This window comes from Amblyomma maculatum, chromosome 2, assembly GCF_055883805.1.
Source record: "Amblyomma maculatum isolate TAMU_Amacu chromosome 2, ASM5588380v1, whole genome shotgun sequence".
Classification (NCBI taxonomy): Eukaryota; Metazoa; Arthropoda; class Arachnida; order Ixodida; family Ixodidae; genus Amblyomma; species Amblyomma maculatum.
The window spans coordinates 91209279-91235554 of record NC_139345.1 but is presented as its reverse complement, the minus strand read 5'-3'; the positions used below and the strand labels follow the sequence as shown (position 1 = coordinate 91235554).

Below are 26276 nucleotides of genomic sequence, written 5' to 3'. Positions count from 1 at the left end.
AATTACTAAAGCTGACCCTGGTAGATCCTAGACATCCTCTTTCAACCAGCCATATTGTAGTTCTGCATTCTCGGCTCTTTCGTCATTCATCTCTTGCATCGCAATTCCCACCGCTGCATGTTAACTTTCGCATATCGTGCGCTGGTCGAAGGTGTACCAAGTAGTACAATTGTCAGAGGCCAAGTTTGTGGATGTGGCCGCCATATGAATGTGTAACAAGAAGAGTAAGACCGTGGACTGCTGCTTTCAGTGGCTTATTTTCCTTCAGTCTCAAACTTCGGAATACTTTAAAATATTTCAGATTTTCGAATATATTGATATTTGCTTTGATAATCGAAATGTTTTAATAATTGCACAGCCCTGGCCTACTGATATTCAGAATTTTTTTCAAATATGAATCTGTCTTTTTTCTCACCCATCTATATTAAATAATAATTTCTTCGTTTTCTTCAGATTCTCCTTTACTTCAAAGGTACTAAAATAATGCACTTAATAGGCCCAAATTTAAGGCCTCTGTGAGTGGTGCTTGCCATACATTTATTGCCAGCTTTTGTGTACAATGTTATGAAATTGCATTCAGCTGCATTCACAGTTGCTGCTTTGGTGCACTTTTTTGCATCTGTAGCTGTGCGTAGTCCTTTTGTTTCATAGTTGCTTTTCCATAGTTTGTCATGTTCGTGACACTGATATTTGGAATTTCCAAATGCATTAAAAATTTTCTAATTCACTGCAATGTTTCATTGCATGGGCTGTGCAGTGAGCCTCCTCAAAATGGGACTGGGCCATTTTGTGAAGACTAAAGAGGGACCTTTCCTTTTGCAAAGAGGGCCTCCTCTATAGTTGACAAAGCAAAGCACTTGACGAAACCGGACAAAAAAATTGTTCTTACTGTTATGCAAACGGTTCTCGGCAGTTTCTTTTCAGGCCCATTCAATAATTCGAGCTTTCGGTTAATTCGGACATTTTGTCTGGTCCCTCGATTTTGAGTATTCAGTACCGAAATGTCAGCTCCACCTGTCTTCATGCAGGTCCTTCCTGTAGAAAAAAAAAACTGATGTGCAGAATCCTCTAAAATTTATACTGGATTTTTCACTAAGGTTTAAACTTTTGCGCAATTCTAGTTCAGTTTTATTTGCAAATATTATTTTGTTATGAAGTTTATTTACACGTCTCGGATGTTAGATGCGCTGGATGTTAGCACACCCAGAGCGGACAGACCCAGTTTCCTCTTCTCCTGGCTCTCCCGCCACATCTTATCTTCCTTCAATACAGGACTGCGGGCACTGTTATACTTCTGCGTGGGATTTTCAAGGGATATCTGGACAGTTTGATATATCTAGGTTTTAATATATATATGGGATCGAATTTATGCCCGCCTGTTTGTTGGGAATTGTCCTTGGCTATGAAACTGTTTTGAAGGACTTGCTGACGCCGAAGCTGAACCCGCGCCACTCAAGTGATGTTTCCCGCACTTCTTTGTACTGTGCCTTTTCCCGGGTAGTTTCTCCCTCGCACTCCACAGTCGAAGTTTCTCCTCCACTTTAAGGCATGGCCGAGGACATACGTGGCAGTAATTGAATTACAGTAATGGAATTACTGTAATTTAATTACTTTTCTCAGTAATTTGTAACGTAATGAATTCCTTTTTCAGGTTTTTAATTTAGTAATGTAATTAATTACTTTTTGGCAGTAATTTCGCAGCAAAAGTAATTAATTCCTTTCGAAATTACTTTTACTAAAATGCGCCACTACTTTTTCAATAGACGACGAAGTAGAGTGCCGCGAAAGCAGGAACGGCGTGCGGCAAGCGAAGCCAGCGTTACGGATCGGCAAAGGGGGACAGAGTTGAGCAGACCAGTGCGTCTGAGACCTCAACCATTGTCCAAGCAGCAGGATACAAGGCGTCAAGGGAATGCTGAAGGGAGATATGGTGCCAGAGGGCTGGAGCTGAAAACTAGTTTGGAGCGTGGTGTAGCGGCACTCCCTGTTGCGTCGGCTAGGGCACAGTGGTGCCTGGTTACACTCAACACCACGGGGTGAAGGAGGATTGGGGTTGGGGGAGATAGGCAGAAGGGTCCATGACGTGAGGCACCGTGGCTTGAGCATTACTGAGCACTGAGCACAAATGTGCCGACATCGATTCTTGGGACTGCGGAAGCAATAAATAACCTAGCTTCTCGGGCCCTTCAAATGGTGGAGACAGCTCCGGGCCAGCAAGACGCTGGGTTCGCCGGTCATTTCAGGACCGTTCGATTTTTTGCGGTAGTCTTGTTATTGTAATCGCACATACTGTAGGAGAGAGAGAAGGAGTAGCTCTCTGGGACGGAATTTGGCGGGAAGACGAAAGAATGTGGGTGCTTCGCGTCTGGAGAACAAGTAGTTTTGCTTACTAGCTTTGCTTAGTTTTTGCATAGATGAAAACTAGGAAGTAATTTAAAAGTAATTTAATTACTCAGTAGAAGCAATTGTAATGAAATTTCATTACGTTTTGGGAGCAGTAATGAGTAATGTAATTTAATTCCTTTTCAAAAGTAATTTTGCCATGTATGGCTGAGGAGCATGTCAGATGCGTATGTCACAGCCCCATTTTGCTGCCTGGCACCGTGTGTTTTTACTGCAGATGTAATTTGGTGTTTGCTTCTTTGTTTGGTCGTTCATCTATTCCTTTATTTGTTTGTGTCCACAGACTCGAGTCCACTGTGCACCATTCCACTCTATGAGATCCTAGGAGTGGAGAAAGTTCAGGAAGACTCCTTCAAGATGAAGAATGTGAGTGCACTCTCACCTCCGGTTTATCCTAAAGCAATGTGGCACCACTCTCCTGTATGTCTATTTAGTGGCAATGGCAACACCTGAGACAGAGTGCTGACTGCTTCCACTGGTGTTTCAGTGTTGTCAGTCTGGAATTTGTATGCATTGTACTTGCTCACTTCGATTGCCCGCTGCTGGACTAGGTTGTGACTTTCATATAGCAAACACTTCAATAAATTTCTTAACGCCTCCTTTGGGCACCATGGAACTTTTGTGCAAAAAGGCACTGTAAAACGCCATTTTGAATGTTTCAAAATACGTGCCCAGAGCCACTTTATTGGACAACTGCCACCATCTTACGCGAAGTAAAAGAAATCCACGAAAAGCACGGCAAAGATGAACACTGCTATGTTCTACTGAGCTAACAGTAATTGCTTCTTATTTTTGTGACTTTGAACTGTTGACAATTTGCGCTGACCAAAATATTAACGTTTATTTATTGGAGGAAGGGCCCATGACCTGGTGATGGACGTGAGCCCATTCCCATGCGCCAACGACGCGCTGTGTGAAATAATGGTCGTCATCCTTGTTACGAGCGTATTCAGCCTTGCGTACAATTCCGAATTTTAGCGTCCCTGTTTGGGGACAGGGCGTCTCAAAGCCGCCTCTGCAGCACACTCCTTTCCTGAGTGTTCGGCATCACTTTCTTCGTGCGCCCTGCTGTGTAAAAAGGTAATAAAAGCACCGTTTTGGATGTTTCAGAGCACATCAAAACTCTACTTCCTTATGTCAAGAACCAGAAAGTGGCTGGTGAGAGTAATTTCTCATTTTCTCACTTGTGCTGTGCAACAGCTGTATAGAGTACCTGTGAGACGCAAGTGCTGAGAAGCTTGCACAGAAAAGTATTTTGGACATGGCAACCTTCCAAATTGACGTTGCTAATAGCCTAATCGCGTGCAGCAGAATACCTCAAAAATAGCACTGTCAGCCAAGTAGTGAGTACCCAGCCTGTTTGCGATGGAGGCTAAACCGCAGTTAATACTGACAGCTACCGTATTTGCACAATTGTAACGTGCACCTTTTTTTCCGAAAATTAGCGTTCAAATATACATGCGTATTACAATCGGACTCAAAACGCAAAAAAAAAAAATCTCCAAACCGAAACCTACATTTCAAAAACTGAAACGAAGCCAGGCGCATTGGCATCGGTATCAGTAAGCCTTTTTCAGCCAGATCTATCTATGAACGGATCCAGCGTTTCAATCGCCATTTTCATGGATGGCCATTTTTCGCAAAGGTTCCGTTTCGCTGGTGTACCAGCTGCATTTGATACGTACATTCACCCACAGCACAGTGACAAAATGGAAAGGCAACGACGCTTTCATTACGAGGCGTCGTTTAAGCAGAACATAATCCTGTTAGCAGAAAAAGAGGGGAACCGGCCAGCGTCCCGTGCATTAGATGTCCCGGAGACATGTGCTCATGATGACCATTTGTGGTTGGTGCACAGTGAAAAAGGGCTGTCTTCCGACTCTGATGGCGAGTAGACTATGATGTTCCCATCTCGTGGTTGTGTTTGTGTGTTCCAATTTGTGTTCTTGAGTTCGATTAAATGTTTTAACAACTTTCAGACACTTGTTGACTTCGTTATTCAGTGTGCACGGTAGAATCGGCGCCAAGTTATTTTTGTGGTTTTGCGGGCCTTAAATATTACTGCGCGTTACAATCGGGGGTGCGTTACAATTGTGCAAATACTGTACCATACGACGGCTACAACCACTGGCCGGAGCATGTCAACATACAGAATTAACAGCGTTGCCGCCGTGAAGGATGCACTGCGAAGTATCGGATTCACTTCCAAAAGTGCTACATCTTTGTCATGCCTACTCATGGCTGTTGCTTTTACCTTTTTCACAATAAGTATACTCTGAAGTCATTGATTTAATTAAGAAATCAAGCAGTAATCCGTTAACCATCTTTTGTGCCTGATATCTTGCTAAGGACACTATCGCACTTTCTGTTAGTAGCACGCATTACTTTTTCTGTATTGAGGCGCCCTGTTTTCGAAGGAGGACATTGCAAAAGACAATGAAATTTTTTTTTTCTAAAACATGTCATTTGAAGCACAGAGAACCAAAAATGGCCCTCAGATATTTTTTGCATTGCAAAGATTTTTTTCGTGCCTGAAGGAGCTAAAGCACGTGTATTTGAGAAATCTGTAGCGATGGTGTTGCAGCAGTTGACCATGATATAATGAACTTCCTATGCCTGCTATCTGTTAGCTAGGGGTGCTGAGTTACCAGAAATTTGGCAAAACTGTGCGAAAGTTTCATGACGATAAAACATAAAAGTAACATGAGAGGAGTGTCTACGATTGTAACGAGGTGGCACAATGTGGTGCACTCAATTGCCATCGGTGCATGTCCGTGGCAAACGCCACAGTAGTCTTCATTTCTTTTCTTTCGCTTTTGGAATGTCATAGTACTACAACAGTTTTGGCTCAAACAGCGAAAAAAATATACCATAGAAAAAAAAGACAGCAAGAGCATTGTGTGCCCAACTCCACTGATTCCGGCACCGCAATCGGACATCAGGAGCCAGGGACGGCAGCTAACATTGATGACGTGAGGCAGCGATTCCATTTTTTAGGGCTATGGATAACAATAGCAGATAGATTGGGAGTGGGAACATTTGTGAAGATGCAGGCACCTCTGCAGCTGGCATGCGCTAACAGCGGCAATGCAACTGTGCTCTCCTTGCTCGGTGCAATCTCGTACCTGCATTGTGTGAGCCGCAGCGGAGGTGGCTGCAGCCGCAATGTTGCTCCACATTTATGACCTCAAGTAAGGAGGATTTCTGTGAACATATTTTCATGGTGACATTATGTATTCATTATTTTGTTTTCCATTCTGCATTGTCCTTCTTTATAGTCATGTGAAAACTGCATATAGCAACATCCTGGGCATGGAAAATCCCTCGCAGCACCAGCAAGCGCTTACACGGGTTGTTAATACAATCCATTAACAACTTGTGTGTGCTCTAATGACTGGCGGTAGCTTTCCTGCATTGCAAATGAATACAGGTGGCAGGGGTACTTGCGCAGCACTGATGTAACCTCATCAAACACCTCATTTACTAATATCCCTGGTGCAGCAAACAGCGTGTATTTCTGTGACAAAGGGGGGGGCGGGGGGGGGGGCTGAAGTGAGACTCTTCACTGTAAAAAAAAAAAAATAATAATAATCGTCACACAGTTTTATCCACCTAAGTCAATGCTACACTATTTGAAAGCATCTCAAGTAAGCTAGAAGCATAGGCGAACGGAAGAAATAAATTGCAGTGGGGTCGCTTTACAGACAGTGCTTTTCCTCAATGTTGTTGAAATTGCATGTAGTTATGATGAGAAGAGAGGAGTCGCTGGAGAAAGATTTGATGTTGGGAAAGGTTTAGGGTCGTCGGAGAAGGGGTAGGCAGCGAACGCGATGGTTAGATGGCATCCTCGAGGCGCTGCAGATGAAGTTATGTGATGTTAGGAAGATAGAGACCGGAAAGCGTGGCGTGATATGGTCCATAGGGTCACGAAGAGTCTGACACGACTGAACTGAACTGAACTGATCTGACTGCAAAGGGGTAAAGTGACAACACACTCTTCTCTTTGCTGTCAAGCATGTTGAATGCCAGCGTTCCAAACGAGGTCAGCAAACCACTTTGTCACAGTGCTGTTTATATGTTGGCCGCTTATGTGGTAGATTGAGCTGCAGTTCCTTAGCAAACTGTACTTGCTCGAAAATGGGGCTGCTTGCTATGGCATCTTGGGACAACTGGGGCCGCATCCAGCAGAGGTTCCTTTCGGAATCCATTCTATTTCAAGATGTCTTTAATTTGATGTCAGCAAGACAGCGGGCACTACCTCGCGGGGAGGACGGGAAAGGCATCAGCGATAACGCTAAATCTTAGACATGTCCGCTACGAGCATGTGGCTTTTTCTGGGACCAAATACGTGTACCGAAGTTGTGCTAAGCACTGAATAAATCTAATAATTACATAGTAATGCAGACTAATGAATAACAGACTGAATTATTGTTGGAAACTTTCTGTTAACAACTGCCGAGCAATTCTCTTGGTTCATGAGTACTTTTTCCGCCGCTAGAACTGCAAAGCAAAGAAAAAAAAAAGAAAAGAATAGATACCACGGCCATACTCAAGCGGCTGCAGTCACTCGGATACGGCCATGAGGCATCGCAGCTAGTGCAGAGCGGTTCCCTCTCGAAGCGAGCCAACTCGTCGAAGTTCCTGTGCCGGCCGGAAAAACGGTTCCTTTCGGAGTGGTGGCAACGCCCCGTGATGTAGGCGAAAAATGCGGGGCCACCTCTGGAAGCCTTGGGTCACGCCAGACGTGACAACAGGCAACCAATTAGGAGCGATGAAAGGAGCCAGTTCCCGAACGGAACCGTCACTAGATCTGGCCCCTGTGCTCTGAAATGTGTACTTTTGCACAGTGCGGAAGTGGGTTAATTAAACAAGCGGCTTGGACCGGTCGAGGTCTTTATATTCTTGGCCTATGTGGACAAGTTTAGACTCTCCCTTGTTTTTCAATAAATCACTTCAAGCTGTAGGCAGCAGTCTCGAACCACCAAGCTGTCGGCTAGTTACTAGTAAGTGTGGAGCTCGCAGTGCCAGAAGATGCCAACTCTCCTCCTCCTTCTCCGTTGTTACAGGTGTTCCAAGTGATCCAGAAGTCTCGGGCGCTCTACATTCAGGCCAACAACTGTGTCGAGGAGAAGGAGTGGCGCACCATTCTCACACGCATTTGCCACTTCAACCTGTGCCGTATACACACCTACCACCCGGCTGCTTTTCTCAAGGGCCACTGGCTCTGGTCAGTACTCGGACCAGTTGTTGGAAATTGCTCTAGTGCGCACGGTGCAGGGGCTTTATGCAGTAGAACTCCGCTAATAACGTTTTTCGCAGTGCCGTTAAAAAAAAAAAAAAATGTTGCCAGTGGTTTAGCTTTGGTTAACCTTAAAGGAGTATGGACACATACATTTTCTGTGGCGGTATTTTCACTTTAATCGAACCACAGTGGTCCAAAACGGGGACTGCGACCCAAAAAGTCCCAGCACAGCTCAATTAATTTATTATCAGTGCATTTATCAGGGCCAGTTTCGGTTTCTATCTCTCCGGGCACGAGCGCGCAATGACGTCAAAGTTACGAGAACGCCACACGAGCGCCTCCTACTGGCAAGGTTGGTGATCGCGTAAACGCAAAATCTGATGACGCATTTGGGTCGCATATTTCATCTACTTGTGGTCGCTCGTGCATGAAAATATTGTCGTTTAGCAGCGCTTCAACGTAGCATAATTAGTACTGCGACGTTGATTCGCCCGATAGTGCGGACGTTACTGACATTGCCGGGCACTTTTATCCCGACCCGCTCGCCTGCGACTCAAGCGATGAAGCAGGAATCAGCAGCAGCAACGAAAGCTTGGTGGGTTGACGCGCAGCGGCGCAGGAAACGTCAACTGGTAGGAATGTTGAACAAAGAGGTAGGAATGTTGAACAAAGAAACTGATTACCGTGAAGATGCTGCTTTATCAGTCTGGTTGGCCAGCGCTGTGAGCCAAGCTGGCATTCTAAATAAATGTTTTAGCAATGATGCGATCAGCCACTGTAACCCGTAAGCTCTCCCGGTGGCTCCCGTGCTGACACTTGTTCACGCGCTGATTGGTCCCGGCGCGGCGGGCCTGCGTTCCGCCGTCCAAGCATGTGACGCTATCTGACGCAGTCAAGGCAATCTGGGTGCATATAGGCATGGTCTCAGATCACCTCCGCGCGGGGGTGATATCAGAGGTCATAGTAAAGGCGGGGCCGTCGCGATCGGCTCCCGAGTCATAGCGGCCTCCTAGCATCCGCTATCGGTAATCTAGCTATCGCGGATCGCTGTTCATTCGCTTGCATAACTATTTGTACAAAGGACTATCAGTCATGATTAAATTGCGAGGATTGTTTGGCCAATATTGAGGTCCTGTTAGAAGTAATTACAGTGATACAAGCGAACATTTTTTTCCTGCAGCTGCTGCCCGGTGCGATGCACCTGACGTCTGCTAGCTCCGCTGATGAAGGCGTCGTGCAAAGCAAGAAAATGTTTTACGAGATGGACTGGCCAGTAAAGCGGCGCTAGTCCGACTTTTATTACAGCGTTAGCCCATTTCGATGCGCCATTCGCTGGCGCTTTGATGTGAAACCAGCTAGGGCTAGCGACGTCTAGAGTAGGCGGGGAGCGGCGTAGTTCGTTCCCGGCGCGCCATCAAGAGGCATCATTGCCAAAAGCCCTGCACTTGTGCAGGCATGCTGTTGGGGCTCGAGTATAGCAGGCAGTCTCCATACGTACACCGATGAGGTAATTGTAACATGCACCAACGAAGAAGCCATCAAGTAAAGCGAGAAGAAGTGTAGTACCCTCTCAGGGCACGGCCAGTACCGGCGGCGGTGCCACTGCTGTTCAGTCCCCAGCCATATGTCGTCACTGCTCTTTGCTTTGCCGACTCCACATCACAGTTGTTTAATGACGTCATGTTGTTTATCTATGTACATGTCGCTGCCGATAGGTTTTGAAAAACTGAGTACTTGCCTGGCTTGTTTTTAAAGTCAAATTAAAATATCTTCACAGCAACGTGCAAGGTAGGGATTGCTTGGGGAGCCTCTAACCAGGAAAGCAATCATATTCCTTCCGACGCTTCAAAAATTGATGTCTATACTCCTTTAAGGAATGTGAAAGCGACACAGCTTGGCAATAGCTTGTCTCTGAGCTATGGTTGTGCTACGGTTGGCTTTACTATTTAGTTTGGTTGTGCTGTGTTATCTATGGAGGCAAAGACGAAGTATGGCCTAGTCAGGCTTTTTTATTAATCCCAATGAAGACACTTTTATGGTCTCTAAAGTAGTGTGACTTGGTTTCCACTTTGTTGATGCTGTACTTTGAATCCGCCAATGATCTGTGAAGAACAAGGCCAAACTACTTCCCTGCTATGTGGGGGTCCGAGGTTGAGGTTGACTCAACTCTGTTAAAAACCGTTCTTCTACAGCTTGGACAAAGGCAGAGTTCTTGTCTTTGTTAAAGTCCCCCGTCATGAGAACTAATTTCTTTTCACTTCGACTAGGCATTCCGGCGGTGAGAACTGCCAGCGCAGTTTGGACGTTGGCCTCTCACGCCGTTGTTGACATCGTGTGGCACGCTCTTTCTTTGTTTCTTCAGCACGTTGCTTCTTGCTTGCCTCAGTCTGTCTTCTCACTCTCTCCTTAGCTTTATCCATAGCGAGACTGTTCAGCCGAGCCAAAGCGCACCGGGTTATACCCCTAGGCATCACCTCCTCCCCCGGAGCAAGTGCCGGCGAGAGGGAGGAGCTAGCGCCTTTTATTGCGTTCATGGCAACGGCGACGGGTGGAGCGAGGTGCGCTGTAGCATTGCTAGGCAACGCTCGCCATCTGCTAGGTGCGGCGGCGACTCAAGGTCACCGTAGCTCCTCTTCACGGCTTAGCTGCGGCCACCCGAGGTCTCGTTTTGGCTGTCAGAGTGTTGTTTTCGCAGCAAAAAAATAAAAAGTAAGAACTGGGGAGTAGGACAAATTGGGAAAGGACATTAGTAGGTAACTGAACAAACATTTGTTAAAATCCTAGCGCGTGAAGAAATTGTGCAGCGTTGTCTGCCGCATTTTCTCACGCCCTAGCGCGTGAAGAAATTGTGCAGCGTTGTCTGCCGCATTTTCTCACGCCCAGCGAGCATGACTCGCTTCTCCACGACTTGTGTCGTGTGGCTCACGCGATTGTCGCAAACATACCTCCTGATGTGCACCCAGAGTGCGGAGAATGTTCAGCTTCTCCTCCAGCAAAGTGCTTTGCACTTACTTGAGGCCATTACACTACAACGCGACGCTGAGACAAACTAGTTCCCTCACACGTGCGGTGCGTACACTAGAGAGGACTGGCGACGGAACAAGGCAGACCACAGCAGTTCATGTTGCGGCTTAGAACAGATGGTATGGCGCCAGGTGGGCAACTGAGCACGCTGGACGTGCGTGCGCACAGCAGGAAAAGATCCTAAGCGAAGCGGCAAAACAATGTAGCAGTATGTGCCAAGACAGTCAGCCGCACTAGCACTAACCGCACAAAGAAATGAGGATAGGTAAAGAAAACAGAAAAGTGCAACCACTGCTGCTGCTGATGACGGCACAGCCTGTCTGAACTAGACATGCCAAGCTAGTCCAAGTCGAGGCGCCTTGATAGCAAACATGGCTGGCTTGGGGTACCATGTGTTTCGACATATCATGCGGGAACGTGCCCACGTTAGGACGTAACAGTGGGGTTTTTAATGCATGGAACCCTATGGGAAACATGCTGAGACTCTCTCACAAAAACGTAGCAGCCGGGAAAATGCAACAGCGGTGTTCTACTGTGCCTGTGACGTGTGGTGTTACACATACTGTGGCAGCTTATATCTATGCTGATGTGTATTTGTGAGGTGAGAGAGGCACAAGTATTACTCATTGTCTAGCAAACATGCGTGTATATGAACAAGGATCCACGAGGAGAGCCAGCAGACGGGATCCTTAACACTGTCACATCATACACTTAGAGGTACAGCTTAAGTGTCCCCCAAATTCTTTTCCTAAAGTGCTATGCTGCTGCATTTTGGCAGTGGTGTGCAAAAAAGCCATCGATTGGGTGCGCTTAATTGCGACTACATTCATATTTAAAAAAAAAATTGTCTGACAATTGCGATACTCGGTAATGCAATTTAGTTATGCATTATGCCGTAAATGTAAAGAATTTGAGAGGCACATTTCTGTACATGCGCAGTTTGAGCCTACTTTATATTGTCTCTTCTCGATCTTTTCCCAGTTCTTGATTGTTATAAAGGAGGCGCTGTCATGACACCTGCCAGCCATGTTGCTACTATTGGTAGGTACAAGGGGGAAGTCAACATCGGTCCATCGGCTGCTGCCAGCAACAAATCTGGCTCAAGGTCTACCCAAGGCATTTGTGACTGCATTACGCCACACCAGATAGTGAAGTTCCCCTCTTGCATCGCCATTGCAGTTCCCCTCTATGCATTGTTTTGTCCAGGTGCATAGGTATCCCCATAGTCAGGGCAGCAAGCCACTGCATTTATGTTGCACTGCTGCTTACATGTGCCAGGGAGTTGTTTAACTATTCTTTGTCCTTTACTCATAAAGTGGTGTAAAACAATGTTATTTCAGGCTTATTAAGAGGGAAGGCAACCGTCCTAGAGTTTTCGGTTGCATTCCCTTTGTGCGCACCGGTTGCATTGCTGAATTCGTCGGCACGCCACCAAATCGCCTATCAGTGGTGTCTCTCTCTCTCTCTCCCCTTCCCCCCACCCCTCGTCAAAAGCCATTTTTGAGTTTGACTGCCATGGGTGCCGCCTTGTGATTGGTCTTTCATGGTTGTTCGACCTCTGTGATACCGTCACTGTCTCAACCAGTCAGGGAATTTGGTCCCTGGTGGTGGGGTTTCGGCTTGACTGGAAGTCTAATGCTCACGCATTGAAATATGCTGTGCCTCTGCATTCTCTTATTCCACTGTCTGTCTCAACTTTACCTGCAGTTGCAAAGAAGAGAGTGAAACGGCACCCGGCTGCTCCCCCGTAACGTCGTACAACCTGGCTGACATCAAGGTGACCATAGACACGGACCGGGAGATGCAACGTGTCCACTCCATCTTCTTTAACCAGATGCCCATAATTGAGCGACTCATCGGTGAGCATTTGTGGCCACAGGAGTACTTGAATGCATTATTGTGTTGCGGTAGGTGTTGAAACTAAGTTCAGGTAAAACGCGATTCGAACTGTTAGTGTCTGAGACCCTTTTTGCTCCGGCAGCTGGGCGTGCCAGGAATATGCTTAAATAAGCGCAGCAAAGTCTCATTGTCAAACTGTCAAGAGCTCAAGTTTATTCGCGGGCATCTTTCCACATTTTTTCTTATGCCGTGCTTTTTTTATTATTATTATTATTATTATTATTATTATTATTATTATTATTATTATTATTATTATTATTATTATTATTATAAAGCAGCTGTATTGACCTGGGCATAAGGAATTCAATGCGATTTATCATGCCGGTACTACGCTTCAAAATTTCCAGTGCATTTGTAACTCACTCGAGTTCCTGTGCATTAACATTAGGCATGCCGTATACCTCCTGTTAGAATTCACTATAAAGTAGTGACACGGTCAGTGCTGCTGTCTTATATTTCTCGAGCCGATTTTTCGAATACATGTACAGTTGACCCTCGACATAGCAAAGTCCTGCTTGCAGCCGAAAATTTTGTTTGATCACGATTGTCGTTGTGTCGAGGTTCCCATGTTTTCGCTGTCCAAATAAAGACAGGTTCGTGGAACACTGTTAGCAGTAAATCGCCAATTTAGGAAATAAGCAACTCCAGCAATACAGTCAAACCTTGTAACGAAGTAGTACAGGGCGCAAAGATTTGTTCATTATATCCTTTATTCATTTGTACACTCCCGTAGGCTATGGGCCGTTGGTATAATGATATAATGAATCCCGCAGGACTGCAAAATAGCATTCATTATTTTAAAATATCGTAATGAAAAATCTGCAACTATAAGCCAATGGTCAGACCCAGGTATGAGAATGTTGTACCTTGGCAGTAGGCGCACGTGTAGACAAGCAAAACCTCAAACGAAACTGTTGCACTAACTTCAAAGCTGATTTATACTGCTGTCACACTGGCACAGCTGAACTCCTTTTAACTCCCTTCATCCAAGGCAATCTTTATCTCAATGGAGATATGTGTCGTGTCACACAGCAGTCCTTTAGGAAAGGAAGTTTAAGGAAGTTCCTAGCGTAAGGAGTTCCAATCATCACCCATGAGCAGGTCAAGGGAGTACTCTGGTTCCCCGTGGGCTTCAGTACAGGTAAACAAAAAAGCACATATGCATTAATTTTGCGTTTGTAACTCATTTTAATACTGTAGCACAAACCAAAGCATGAAAAAATTAAACTCGTAAATATCCAAGCATGCATGGTAGAATATGGCATGCACATTGTGGCTAGTAGAACGGACACGACAGCTCATTCCTTTCACATGACTGAAGAATACATTTATATAATAAATTTAATTCAAACTGTTGAAAAGAAAGCAGTTAGATTGGATTGTTAAAACGTTTATTTGGGGCCTGCAGTAGAACGCGCTCGCGCGCGCGCGCTTCGGACGGGGCTTACGTTGTCCTCTGGGCACCGGCCGTGCCTTATTTTACACGTTTTTAACTTGATTATTTTGTATGCATACACAAAACAAAACAGTGCCTAATGGGACCCTGACGACGTCTCTGAAAAGCTCGTTTTTTAGCTGTGTGACGCAGCGACAACTCCCTCGGGGCTGAACTGCTTCCGTGGTCCTTTATAGAAAAGAAGTTCGAGGGAGTTGGGACTTGCCCATGTGACAGAAGTATTATTTGAGGAAATCAGTTTTCTTGTGCCGCATGCAGCAAACACGCCCACGCACTACCACTACAGCACATCACCTTCCACTTTGCACAACACCTCATCGAGTGTCTGATTGCACCGAGCACTGAAAGTACAGACTTTGTCCATGTGCAAAATAACATCAGAGTTTGATATGACCTCATCTTCAGTGTTCCCTGAAGTTTGAAAATCTTTTCTCGGTCTTTCAAAAAGATAGCGGCGGTTGATGGGGCAATGCTAGCTGTCTGGAGAGGCCGATTCAGTTTTCCCCTGGGTCGATTTCTTGCAGTGAAAGCTGCTTTCCTATCTTGGTACCTTTCCTGGCTGCAATTATCGTCAGATCTCACACAAACTTCGCAATAAGATAATCCGCGATAAAAAACAACAAACAAAAAACTTCCCCCATGTGCGAATGGCACAAACAACACACAACGCAGGAAGAAAAAAGACAAACGGCTAGGCCTTCTGGCTAGTGCATATTAAACCACAGCTATGTGGTAGTGCTAGGAGCTGGCGCTGGATATGCTGATGATGATAGCTATGGCCCACGGACCAAATGCACAGAAACAGTGGTTTCTGTTTCACGTGAGAGTTGCGAGCTGTGGCACTGTCAATTTTGGCCGAATTCGTAATACTAATGTTCCTACATTATAGAAGAAAAAATAAAATATGTGCATTATTCTGAAATATACGCTATGTTGAAATTCGTAATTCTGATATAGTTTTACATTGAAAACAGTAAATCTGCTGGGGATTCTTATAAAATTTGTTAATTTGAAAATTCATTAATGTGGTGTTTGTAGTAACGAGATTTGACTTGATTTTCCGGCTCTATTTTTCTGCTGTTCGAATGCAAAAAAAAAAAAAAAAACTGCTTCATTATAACCGATCAAGCATCAAAGTTTTAATTTTTTGTTTTGTCATAAAGAACTCCATGGAAATAAAGCATAAACCAACCAGTCTGATCATAGTTTGTTTTATCCGATAATTCGCTGTATCTGCGTTCCTTTTAGCGAGCTTCGACTGTAATAGCACCAGCAAGGGCACCAAATGTAGTTCTTTATATCAGGAGCATAACTAGTGATAGCAAACAGACAAACGCATCATTTGTCTCTGTGTGCGCATAGAAAAGGATGAGCACAGCACCTAGTACTCAAAGCTGCCGCCAGATGTTGCCACTCATATCATCATTATCCAATGTTTGCAAATGGACTAGTTTCTAGATCAGCTCATCTAGGGAACGCTGTCGTATGTTCACATTGCCCACGCTGGTGTAGCTACCTCAGGCGTGGCAATCTTTTGCTCAAGCCTCACGTACACTTAACTATTCACTCGCATAATAAACCCACTTCCCACTTCTGCCACAAAGAATTTAAAGAAAAAGCATTAGTCATAAGTGTACCGCTCCGTTTCGCACTATAGCAGTTGACAGCGCATTTCTTGGCAGCGCCGCGATAACATCACTGTGTGTTTATATTTTGACATTAGGATAGGTGGGGGGGCGTAACTTGGCAGAGTGCCACCGGCCTTGACAGTAGTGCTGGCGGTGGCTTGCTCATCTGGCTACATAAGTCTGGTTTTCAGTATATTTGCTTTATTACCATGCAGTTGGGATGGGTGCCATCCCTTGCCAAACTATCATTGAAACTTGTGATATCAGCGAACTCTTTTTGAAATGAACGATGTTAGAAGCCAGTGTCATGATTGTGGCTTACCGCTTGCTTTTGTTGGTGATTGACAGACTCTCGCAAAAAAAAAAAAAAAAAAAAAAAAAAAATCTTTTCCCGTGTGGTTTTTTTTTCTTGACTGGCGTCAAATTTATCTGGAAAAGAAAAAGGTGGGTTCACTACGCAAGTAAATGCAGTATTTCCGGTTAGCGCTTTCCCGTTCCAACTGGCCGGTGACGTCATGGCATGACGCAATCACACATCCTGAAACTTCTGCACCCCAGATTTTGTATGCGTACAACAGATGGTGCAGCGGTATGTTCCTATCATCATTTTGTATTGCCCGCACATTATAGACTGCCGACAAAATTGCTGCGTAAAAAGGGGCAAATACAAAATGCGGTCCGCCTTGGCTAAAGTTTTAGTTCCCATCTGATTGTCAAAGTGGCTCCTGGTGTATGCCTGTCATGTGTGAGGGATTCGTTAAATTGTGAAAAGTAATATGTGGCTTTCAATAGAGCAGAGATTGGGAAATGAAAAAAATTCGTTACATTGTGTGTTTCGTTACATCGAGATTCGACCGTATATGATAGTTAAAAGCAGCATTAATAGCACTACTGCTTTGCACTCTACATGACCGAGAGACAGGATGCGACATGCACTAATGCAGTGTAGCATGTTTGACAAACGAGATATGTGTCTTGCTGCCCCCTGCAGAGACATGCCGGCAGCAGCTGCAGGGCCCCACCGTGCAAGGCGTTGAGTTCAGGCTGCCATCTGGGTTCGTGCTGGAAGATCCGGCCAGCCTGCTGAGCACATTGTCCTCCATCAAGACATTTGTGGAGACCATGGAGCTGAAGCACGAGCGCCATCGGCATCACCTGTACCGCCAGACACAGTATGGCTCCAAGTGAGTTCTGCCCCTTGCAACAAGTACAGCCATTAGCCTAGTGCAGTCAGTGTACTGTGTGTGTATTGAGAACTAGGAGAGTTAAGCCACAAAGGCACTGGGGTGGTTATTTCATTTTTTTATCTGCATACAGTCAAACCTACTTATAACAATACCGGTTTTGACAATATATCGAATATAACAATAGAGAATCACTGCACTGTCAGGTTTGCCAGGTGTTCTGTAGTAAAATAAACCGCTTATTACAATGGTGTCATATTATTTTATCGGTCATAACAATAAATTATGGTCACTGAAAGTAAAAAAAAAAAAATGCGGAAATTCGGCGACCACAAAAGTGCACTCGTACGCGGAGATGCCGACAACGCCGATGCAGCGACAGTAAAAAGAAAAGAAATGGGGACACAGTGCGTTGTGCTAATGCGGTGTCGGGTGCGCCGGGGAAGCTTGCATGCCGTGGAGACGTGAGAGAGAACGGAGCGCTTCCTTATGTGGAGGAGGAGGGAACGCATAAGGCGCTGCTAGGCACAGCCGTTCTGAGAGAGCATTGAGCGCTCCCCCTCGAGACTGACCGTAACCTAGGGAACTCGTGTCCTGAGAGTGCGCAGTCCATACTGAGAGTGCGCTGACCGTGGTGCACTGCACTATCGTCCCCAATTTGCTTTGTCCAGGCCCCCGCTTATGGTTGCAGATGTTTCGTGGCAGGCGTGCAGCAGCGTTCGTGCACGTGTCTTGCTAGTGTGGTTTTCATATAATGTGCCATCATAGTTGCTATGATCTTGCTGGCCCTGGATTTTCCATGAACAGCAATGGAGGATCCTCCTTCAGGAAGTGCGACACAACCGGTGCAAAGAGGAAGCGAATGGCTATACCGCTAAAGGTTAAGTGGGACATTGTACATGACCACGAGAACGGCCTAAAAGTGTGTAACTTGGTGCGCGAGTACGGCCTGACGCAACCGATAGTATCGACAATCATCTGCAACGCGCTCAAGATTGAGAACGAAACCGATGCCAGTGTTCCCCATGCAATGGACGACGGCCTGAAAAAGGATTCGACTCAAGGCATACAGGGATGTGCAACAGGCACTCTATCAGTGATCTTGAACGCCCGTGCAGCGAACCTGCCAATTAGTGACCCAATTTTAGTGGAGAAGGACTTCACATACCTCCTGCGCAACACCGATTTTCAACCTAGTGGTGGCTGGATTCAACGGTTCAAGGAGAGACATGGAATCGTCTACAAGGCAGTTGTGGGCGAAGCAGGATCGCTCAGTGTCGACGTTAGGCAAAAGTGCACTGAGGAAACACTGCACTGCATCCGAGGAGCACACGCGGACTGAGATTTGTACAAGGGGGACGAGACTAGGCTGCTTTTGTAGGTGCTAACATTAAAGACGCGTGCTGACAAAAGCGATCCCTGTAAGAGCGGCAAGTAAATTGCGCTTGACCGTTTTCTTGCGTGCCAACATGGACGGCAGCGACAACTGCCCCGCCTGGGTCATAGGGAACTCCAAGAATCCCTGCTATTTTCGTGGCGTCGCATGTATAAAAACGGCTTTGTTTTCAGCAAAATCTCCTGTTTGCTTAATTTGGGGCTTTTTAACAGCACTTTAGACTGCATTTGAGCTTGAAGCTTGTTTTTACATGGCTATGGTCATTATAAACATCTAAGCAATTGGGTTCCCGAAATAAAGCAAGCCTTCTTTATTTAAGCTTCTCCAGATTTGAAATTTTGCTACAAACGCTCAAATATTCGCTACAGAAAATGGCCATTTTTCTTGCCACAAACTGATTCCTTCTGCTACAAAAGCTGCTACAAGAAGCCAGTTGCCAGTTCCACCACTGTGGTTTGCACTTCTTTCTCAGGGTAGTTAATGCCCAGTTCGCCCATCTCTTCATCTTGCTTCACTTTTTTAGTATTCTTGCAGTGCTTTTGTGTGAAGAAGCCTTTGCTTTCATTAAACATAAAGTCTTAACGTAAAAAAAAAAAGGAGCTGTTTGCATACTTCTTACATGTGGTGTATGGTCCCCGTGCAGGCAAGCACCGATTGGGGATGACAACTACCTGCTCATGTTTGCACGGCAGCAGCAGCAGCAGCAGCAGAGGACAGCCTCTGTGCCAAACGCCTCTTCGCTGGCGCGCCCCCTCACCAGTGATCTCAACATTCCTCCTGCGCCAGCGCCACCGCCTCCGCCCTCCTCCAGCAGTGCCAACGGAAGTGTCTTCAGCCGCATGGACGTGCCTTAGCCACTTCTCTTTCTCTCTCTCACTGTCATCCTCGGTCACTTTCACAGTCTCTCTCTCTCCCTCTCTGCCCTTCCCATGCGCTCTCTGTTGCTATGAGGGAACGGAAATGTCATTGCGCCCAGCCCGGGGTGGTGCCTTGGTAGATGTGCCAATGTCCAGCAATTTCTTCGATTGCTGTCCCCAGCATGCTTCTTACTAGCATGGGCTTCAGAGAACGCAAGCACATAGGCATCTGTAACAACCACCACCAGCGTCCATCTACGGCAGGAGTGTGAGCCACGTTGCTTCCTAGTCGGTCAGCCACATTCACTGCGAAGCCCTGTACATATGTGTGCCCCGTGAGTGCTGCAACTTGAGTTATACATATATATATATATATATATATATATAAAGAAGAAAGGAAAAGTGACCATAAATGTTAAGAACCCATGCCGGTGATCTGTGCAGGAGGAAAGGCCCTATTGAGTACGCAATTATTTCATTCCAAAGTGAAAAGGGCCGCACATTGCCACTCTTGACAGACATGAGCATCGAGAATAATATAAGTGCGTGGCTGCGTCGCTTACATGCCAGCTGTGGGTGCAACAAACAAAGCATTCACGGGAAAGGAAAGCCTAAAACTAAACGTTGTGCAGCCGCAGTAGTTGGTACTGTGAAGTTTGATGGCGTGGTAAGCTTTAAGCGAGTCTTTGCGGAAAGCAGTGTGACCTCAAGCTTTCTCGATTTTTTTTTTATTATTATTATTTTTTTAATGACACACTTCTTTTTTTTTTTTAAATAGAGAAGCGCTTCAGCGTCATTGCATTCCTTTTGTGGACGTACTTAAGAATGGCAGTGCAACTTCCGACACTGTTGGGAAGAGCTCGATGCAAAGCGGTGTTCTCCTAAGTGCACAGTACATACTGTTGTGGAAGGGATTACATTTCCTAGCGGAGGTTGAACTTCTAGCTTGTATATTGCGTATGCAAATTAAGTTGCCCGTCTCATTTCGTGTGTGCAGCTTCCCAGTGACCGCATCGTCTAGCATTCTGTCTGTGTACTGCCATCTACCAACTCGAATGACAATCTTCCCAAGTCTGCCAGCGTCCATCCACTTCGCACATCTTTATATTTTTAATTTTTCTCTCATGAATACTGCTTTGACACTCTGAGAGGCTTGCTCCAATGAGCTTTTGTGAGGGAAAAGTGGAAGAAAATGTTTAACTGCTGTCATCACCACCCGTTAATACGCTGCTGGAGCCGTTACCTTCTATTTTGTTTTACCGCAAGAAGGGCTGCATTGTCTTTTTCCCATCATTCAAGGGTGCCTTCGTTATGCTGCTCCTGCTCTCAAATTATGTGCAAAAACATATGTGAACAAGTCTTTTTGGCAAAACGTGTTGATGAGCTACAATGAACATAACTGTGCTTTTAAACAGTTGCAGTTGGAACAAAACAAGAGGACAAATAGCTGCTGCAGTGTTCACATCACACGTTCATATGATGTGGAACTCTTTTCACCCTTGGCAATTAGCAGTTTGTTGATATTTTATTTTGTTTTTGTCCCTTTTTTTTTCTCCCTGTGTACTCTTTCCGTAATTTTAATATATTGTATACACACACGCATACATACATACATACATACATATATATAAATATATACATGTAAATATACATAATGTGTTACAAAGTTGCAATTTACATGCATACAAGGTGTCTTGTCTTAGTCTGCATCTTATATTGAAGGAAAAAAAAAATTGTAGTAAAGCATATTTGTCGTCGTTTTGCTGGCTGTGGCGATTACCGGAAGGTAACTGAGTTTAGTGTCAGTTGTTAATTGTAGAACTAGTATATGGTTGTGACACTTTGGTTCACATTGCATTGACCTTTAAAGCACATTTTGTAAGCAGTTTAACAACCAGCACCAACACGTGTCAGCAGCGCAATGAACACGGCTGTTGCCATCCTTTAAGATGCCTCGCATTTATTTTGCACCCCAAGCTAAGCAACACTGTGGTGTGAACCTAGCCTTCAGCAGTGTGTATCTTTTACGAGAAAAACATGTGACTGAACTAAGGCGCCCTGTATACTTTCCCATGACAGATGTGGGATTGCACATCTCATTTGCTTCAGATGAAAGGAGGGGATGCAGACTCCCAATTTTGTCAACTTGTTCACTCACTAAGGTCGCCATCACGTCATCATCCGTGCACATGGGCAGTCATTTTTCTAGCTCACCACTTTTGAGTATGCGTGCTTTTTCGATTCTGCTGCTCTACTTGGCTTGTGTAATGCTGTGCACTGTGTTTAGAGATGCTGCTCTGCGGTTGTTCCTTTGTGCTATCATCTTGTGCCTGTCACAGTCTAGGTCACTCACATTACCGTAACATTAGATGAGTAGGTTCAAGTTGTGTGTTATCACTGACAGAAACAACAGCTGCCTGGCATATTGTTATACCTTGCCACAGTTCTGCTCTGAACAAGGCATCACTTGTATCAGATGCATAATTGCAATTGTGCTTTCTTTCTTTTTCTTTTTCGTGCAACTTGTGAGATAGATCCCTTGCACTCCCCTTTTATGCACGTACTGTTTTAGGTTTAAGCAGCTCCTCGTCCTTTCTTTTTAACCTCTTGTACTGCCATGTGTTGGGGCAGCAGCGACAGTTTTTCCCGGTTTTTGGGGATCCGTGTACTTCCCAGGCGGCATTGTTGTGCAAGGTGCAAATGCCTGTCAGCAGGACTGCTTCAGTGTGTTGTCTTATTGTTTCCTGCTGCTATTTAGATGCCAGTGTTTAGTGGGTGCACGAAGTCCTCTTCAAGGTGTGTACGTGTACAAATGTTTTTTTTTTTTTTTTTTTCTTTTTTTCATGCTTTTTGTACAAATTGGGACATGCGCTGTGTGTGCACTCCACAAGCTGAAGCCCTGTGCCATTGGGCAGTGTACCATAGTTGTGTATGTGAAAGCATATGGAAACACCAGTACTTGTAGGGAAGGTGTTGGTATGGAAATGGTGATGGTTGCGGTGAGACACGTTTTACAGTGATGTTCTACTTTGGAATGGGGCAGCGTTATTGCTTGACAGCCATGCGCTTTCAACAGTTGCTGTTGTTTTATTTTTGTTTAACACATGGAGCAAGGTTTGTAGTAGATTGCAGTCTGTAACAGTATACAGTATATACTAACAGCTGGCAGCCACCTTACTGCCTCAGTGCCTTGCATATATGTATACCGCTCATGAAAGTTGTGTACATCAGTGGGTCCTAGAAGGCTCCAGGGGCAGACAAAATTTTCTTTCACGACAGTCTTGTGACTTGGCTGAGGAAAAAAAGAAAAAAAAAAAAAAAAAACCCTTGATGGTCAAGACTGGGAAATGCAATGGTGGTTCGCTTGCGTCGAATGCTTAAATTGTACGCCTGTGTGTGTGACTAAACGAGAGAGCATCTAGGCTGAGCTCTTTGCAAGGCGAGAAGCATCTATGCAGAAGGGTTTTCGAGCATTTTTTTTTTCTTCCTCTCAAAGAGGGGTGTATCATTTACATAACTCGAGTAACCCTAAGTCTGTCACCTACTCCACATTTTAGCTGTTGAAGAGCTCACGTAAGTGTGCTGTCCAAAGTTTCTTCCACTTGGACTTTGTGGTGGTGCCAGACGTAGCTCTTACGGTCACAAGTGAGTCTGGTTGCGTGGACACTATTTATTGAGAACTAAACATATTTACTCCAACCAAGAACAAAGCCGTGGGAGTGCCTTTCTACTTCTTGTTGTGTGTACGTTCCCATCGTTCATATAGTGCTGAGTAAAGATGAATTTTATGCAACCATTTAACGAGTGTCATTCTACTAATTTTCTTGTTTTCATTATGTTAAAGTGCTTTATGAACAGAATGACAATGTCTTCTGTGCTTGTACACATGCCAGTTTTCAGGTGCGCTAAACTTAACTCAAGACGATTCACTAAAACAAGACAAGACTGGTACATCGATAGTGCTGACGCGCAGAGATCCAGTTATTAACAGGCAGCGTGATGGAGAGCGGTGCTTCATGGGTTACGGTTTGATGAATTGCACTTATAAAGTTGTATATGACACGTGTTTGTACATGTTTTCTTTGTATGTGTGCATGTAAGGAGAGAAGTACAAAAACGAATCACGCATGTACCATACTTGTCTTGTTTTAGTGAATTGACCTGAGTTAAAGTTTAGCGCGCCTACCTGATGATGGAAAACCAAATAGCCGCAATTACAGTATTGATTGCCTGCTGAAACACTTTGCTCGTGAACAGCTGAAGATGAGTGAATAAACACATCCACCATCGGGCATTATAGTTAGATGAAAATGCCTATACAGGCATATTGAGTTTTGAAACAATTTTTTGTGGATGGCCCAGTTAATAAGAGATGAATCGGTTCTTTTGAAATTTTCATCTGAGGCCCCGTGTTTCAAGCTGCTAGCAACCTTTCAAACCTTCACACATTTTTATTACAAGCTTGAATGAATTCACTCGTTAATTTACAAAGGAAAGGAAAGCGTAGCAGGGGGCGGCAGCAAATTAGATGGGCGGATGAGGATAAGAAGTTCGCAGGGGTCAAGTAGATGCAGCTAGCACAGAACCGGGTTAATTGGAGAAATATGGGAGAGGTCTTCGCCCTGCAGTGGGTATAGTCCGGCTGATGGTGATGAAATTCACCAATTTAGAGCTTGCTTGGTAAACCGTAGGCCTTCAGAACTCCGTATCGAACTTTCCAGCCATCAGACATGTTCTGTCTCCTTTCTTCATCGGCTTGCCGCCCCGTAACAATGTGTGTCAATCAGCCTCATTCCCTACCACTGTCTGCTCAATCACTAGTGCACTTGCACAGCTGGCTTCCAATAACATTCGTTTCCTCTGTAAGTAGGATTGATGCTGAAGGTTACAATCAGCATTTCACTAGAAGAAAATGAAATCCCCTTATCATTTTTTTTTTTTTTTTCATTTTGTCTACACTAGGCAGGGTTTTCATATTCAAGTAACCTTGCCGGATACTGTGCCTTTCCTTTCTTATAAACCAATTAACAAGGAAGAGGCGTCTGTGTGCTGTGTTGTGGCTATAAGAAGGAAAAGAAAATGCATGGGCCTGCTAGTGGCTCTGTAGCTGCTGTTGTGGCTGTAGGAAGAAGGAAAAGAAAATGCACGGGCCTGCTACTGGCTCTGTAGCTGAGCCACCTCCGCTTTATTTCCTTTCCTCTACCCCTCAATTTTTTTTCTTATGCAAGTATACTTCAAAAAAAAAAAAAATTGCTACCCAATGTGCCATAAGTTATTTGGATAACAACACCACCTCCGCTATTCTAGAGCGCTATACCTCCGCTGCCTCGTGCGGAAAGAATGAGAAAATAGAGAAGAAAAAGAGAGAAAGACGCGCGCCGCAACAACAGCCGTATCCCCAGGTGGTCAACCTAGCCTTAACTTGCTCCGCCGCATTGCCCCCTGATTCGTCCAAGTGACCCAGGGACCCAGGGTCCAGTCAATAACGCGAGTTGGTGGCGTTTAAGCAGGCGCTGTATGGCCGTAGCAGTTGCATCTTGTGAACACGGAGTAGCGATTTCCTTGTAAGCTTCATAGGAATCAGTCAGAATACGTATCGAACCAGTTCCGGTGCAGCGCTCTGACATGGCTCCCCAAATCGCGAGTTCAGCATGAAGAGGGGTACCTTGAGGTAGGTGGCAGGCATAAGCGCCTGAAAGGGAATACCCAGCCCATAGATGCAAATTCGCTTGTAATGATGCGTCTGTGTATGTATATCAGTCGTATCAGGGATTCGCTCTTGTCAGTGACGGGCAGCGAGGAGCTACCGGGGAATGACAAAATCGCGGTTTATAGGTCGGCGATGGAGGCGTGTGAATACTGGCATCTCCCAAGGGAGAAATGCACATAGGGCTGGTGTTTTGTCGGTATACGCTGTTCATCCCAGGCCAGCAGGCGACGCACTTGGACAGTGTTCTCTAGACGTATTCGACGACGCGTCTGTGACTCGAAAACGATGGTAGCGAGCAGTGGAAGAGCGGCCAAACGCTCAAGTTCTTAGGTAGACCGGTAATAGTGCGTAGTGTTGCGCGATGAAGGCGTTCGACCTTAGCGAAGTCAGTCTTCGACAGTTGGAGTGGTTGGAGGACGGGTGTGCCATAGGGGATTTTTCCGACCGCCGCTGCTCGGGCCATCGCACGGCAGGCATGTTTCCGCGCACCGCCGTGCCGGTTGGACAGGCGACGAATAGTGTAGCAGTGCTGGCCAAAGGCGTAGCTGATGAACTCATTTCTGGGGACTGTTGCAGCTTGAGATGGGCAGGCCAAAAATGCGGATTTGCCCATTTGAGGAGGTGATGATTGCCTCCAATGTGAAAATGGATCTGCATACTGGGGTTGGTTTTATGTTTGGCTGTGGCTAAAGGTACGTCGGACGGACCCGATCGATGGTCTTAAAGGTGGTGCAGTGGTAAGACGCCCGACTACTGTGCCGGAGTTCCCGGGTTCGAACCCGACCGCGGCGGCTGCGTTTCGATGGAGGCGAAACGAAGTGGCGTCCGTGTGCTGTGCGATGTCAGCGCACGTTAAAGATCCCCAGGTGGTCGAAATTACTCCGTAGCCCTCCACTACGGCTCCCCTTTCTCTCTATCCACTTTCACTCCCACCTTCATCCCTTCCCTTACGGCGCGGTTCAGGTGTCCACAGAGCAAGTGTGACAGATACTGCGTCTTTCCCTTCCTATGAACCAACCAACCAACCAACGTCCGACGGATCCGGTGCGTTTTTCTTCGGGATACGACGGACGGATCCGGGAAATATTTTTCAGAGGTACGGCGGACGGACCCGACCGGTAGGGTTCTTCCGACGGACCCAACACATTTTTCTCCGATATGCGCCTTGGGATCCGTCGGGAAAGCCGGACGGATCCGAGATCCCCAGATGTGGTTGTAGTGGTTGTAGCAACAACCAACGTTTTTAGATCCCTTGGCGACAACATGGTAGCCATATGTAGCCAAATCGAAGTTGGTATGAGGTGTACATACGTGCGAGGTGCAAGAAGTATGCACTACATACTGCAGGCGTGAAATGTAAAATTACAAAGAATAGTGCAAGAATAGTGCCTAGAATGGGTGATATACTACGTGATGGCATGATGATAGGTTTACTTGAGTTGGACCGCGGCAGGGTGGCAAGCATGAGAGCGCAAGC

The 26276-nt window shown here is 45.6% G+C and overlaps 1 protein-coding gene across 1 annotated transcript in view; it reads left to right on the top strand.

Moving 5' to 3' along the window:
* Positions 1-22958, top strand: part of RasGAP1 (Ras GTPase activating protein 1) — a 47067-nt gene extending 24109 nt beyond the window's left edge. The window contains exons 16-20 of the mRNA XM_084594735.1: positions 2687-2769; positions 7470-7630; positions 12377-12528; positions 16644-16836; positions 18876-22958. Of these exons, the coding sequence (XP_084450861.1) occupies positions 2687-2769; positions 7470-7630; positions 12377-12528; positions 16644-16836; positions 18876-19086 (800 nt within the window). The 3' untranslated portion in view covers positions 19087-22958. The remainder of the gene's footprint in view (positions 1-2686; positions 2770-7469; positions 7631-12376; positions 12529-16643; positions 16837-18875) is intronic.
* Positions 22959-26276: the final 3318 nt, after the last annotated feature.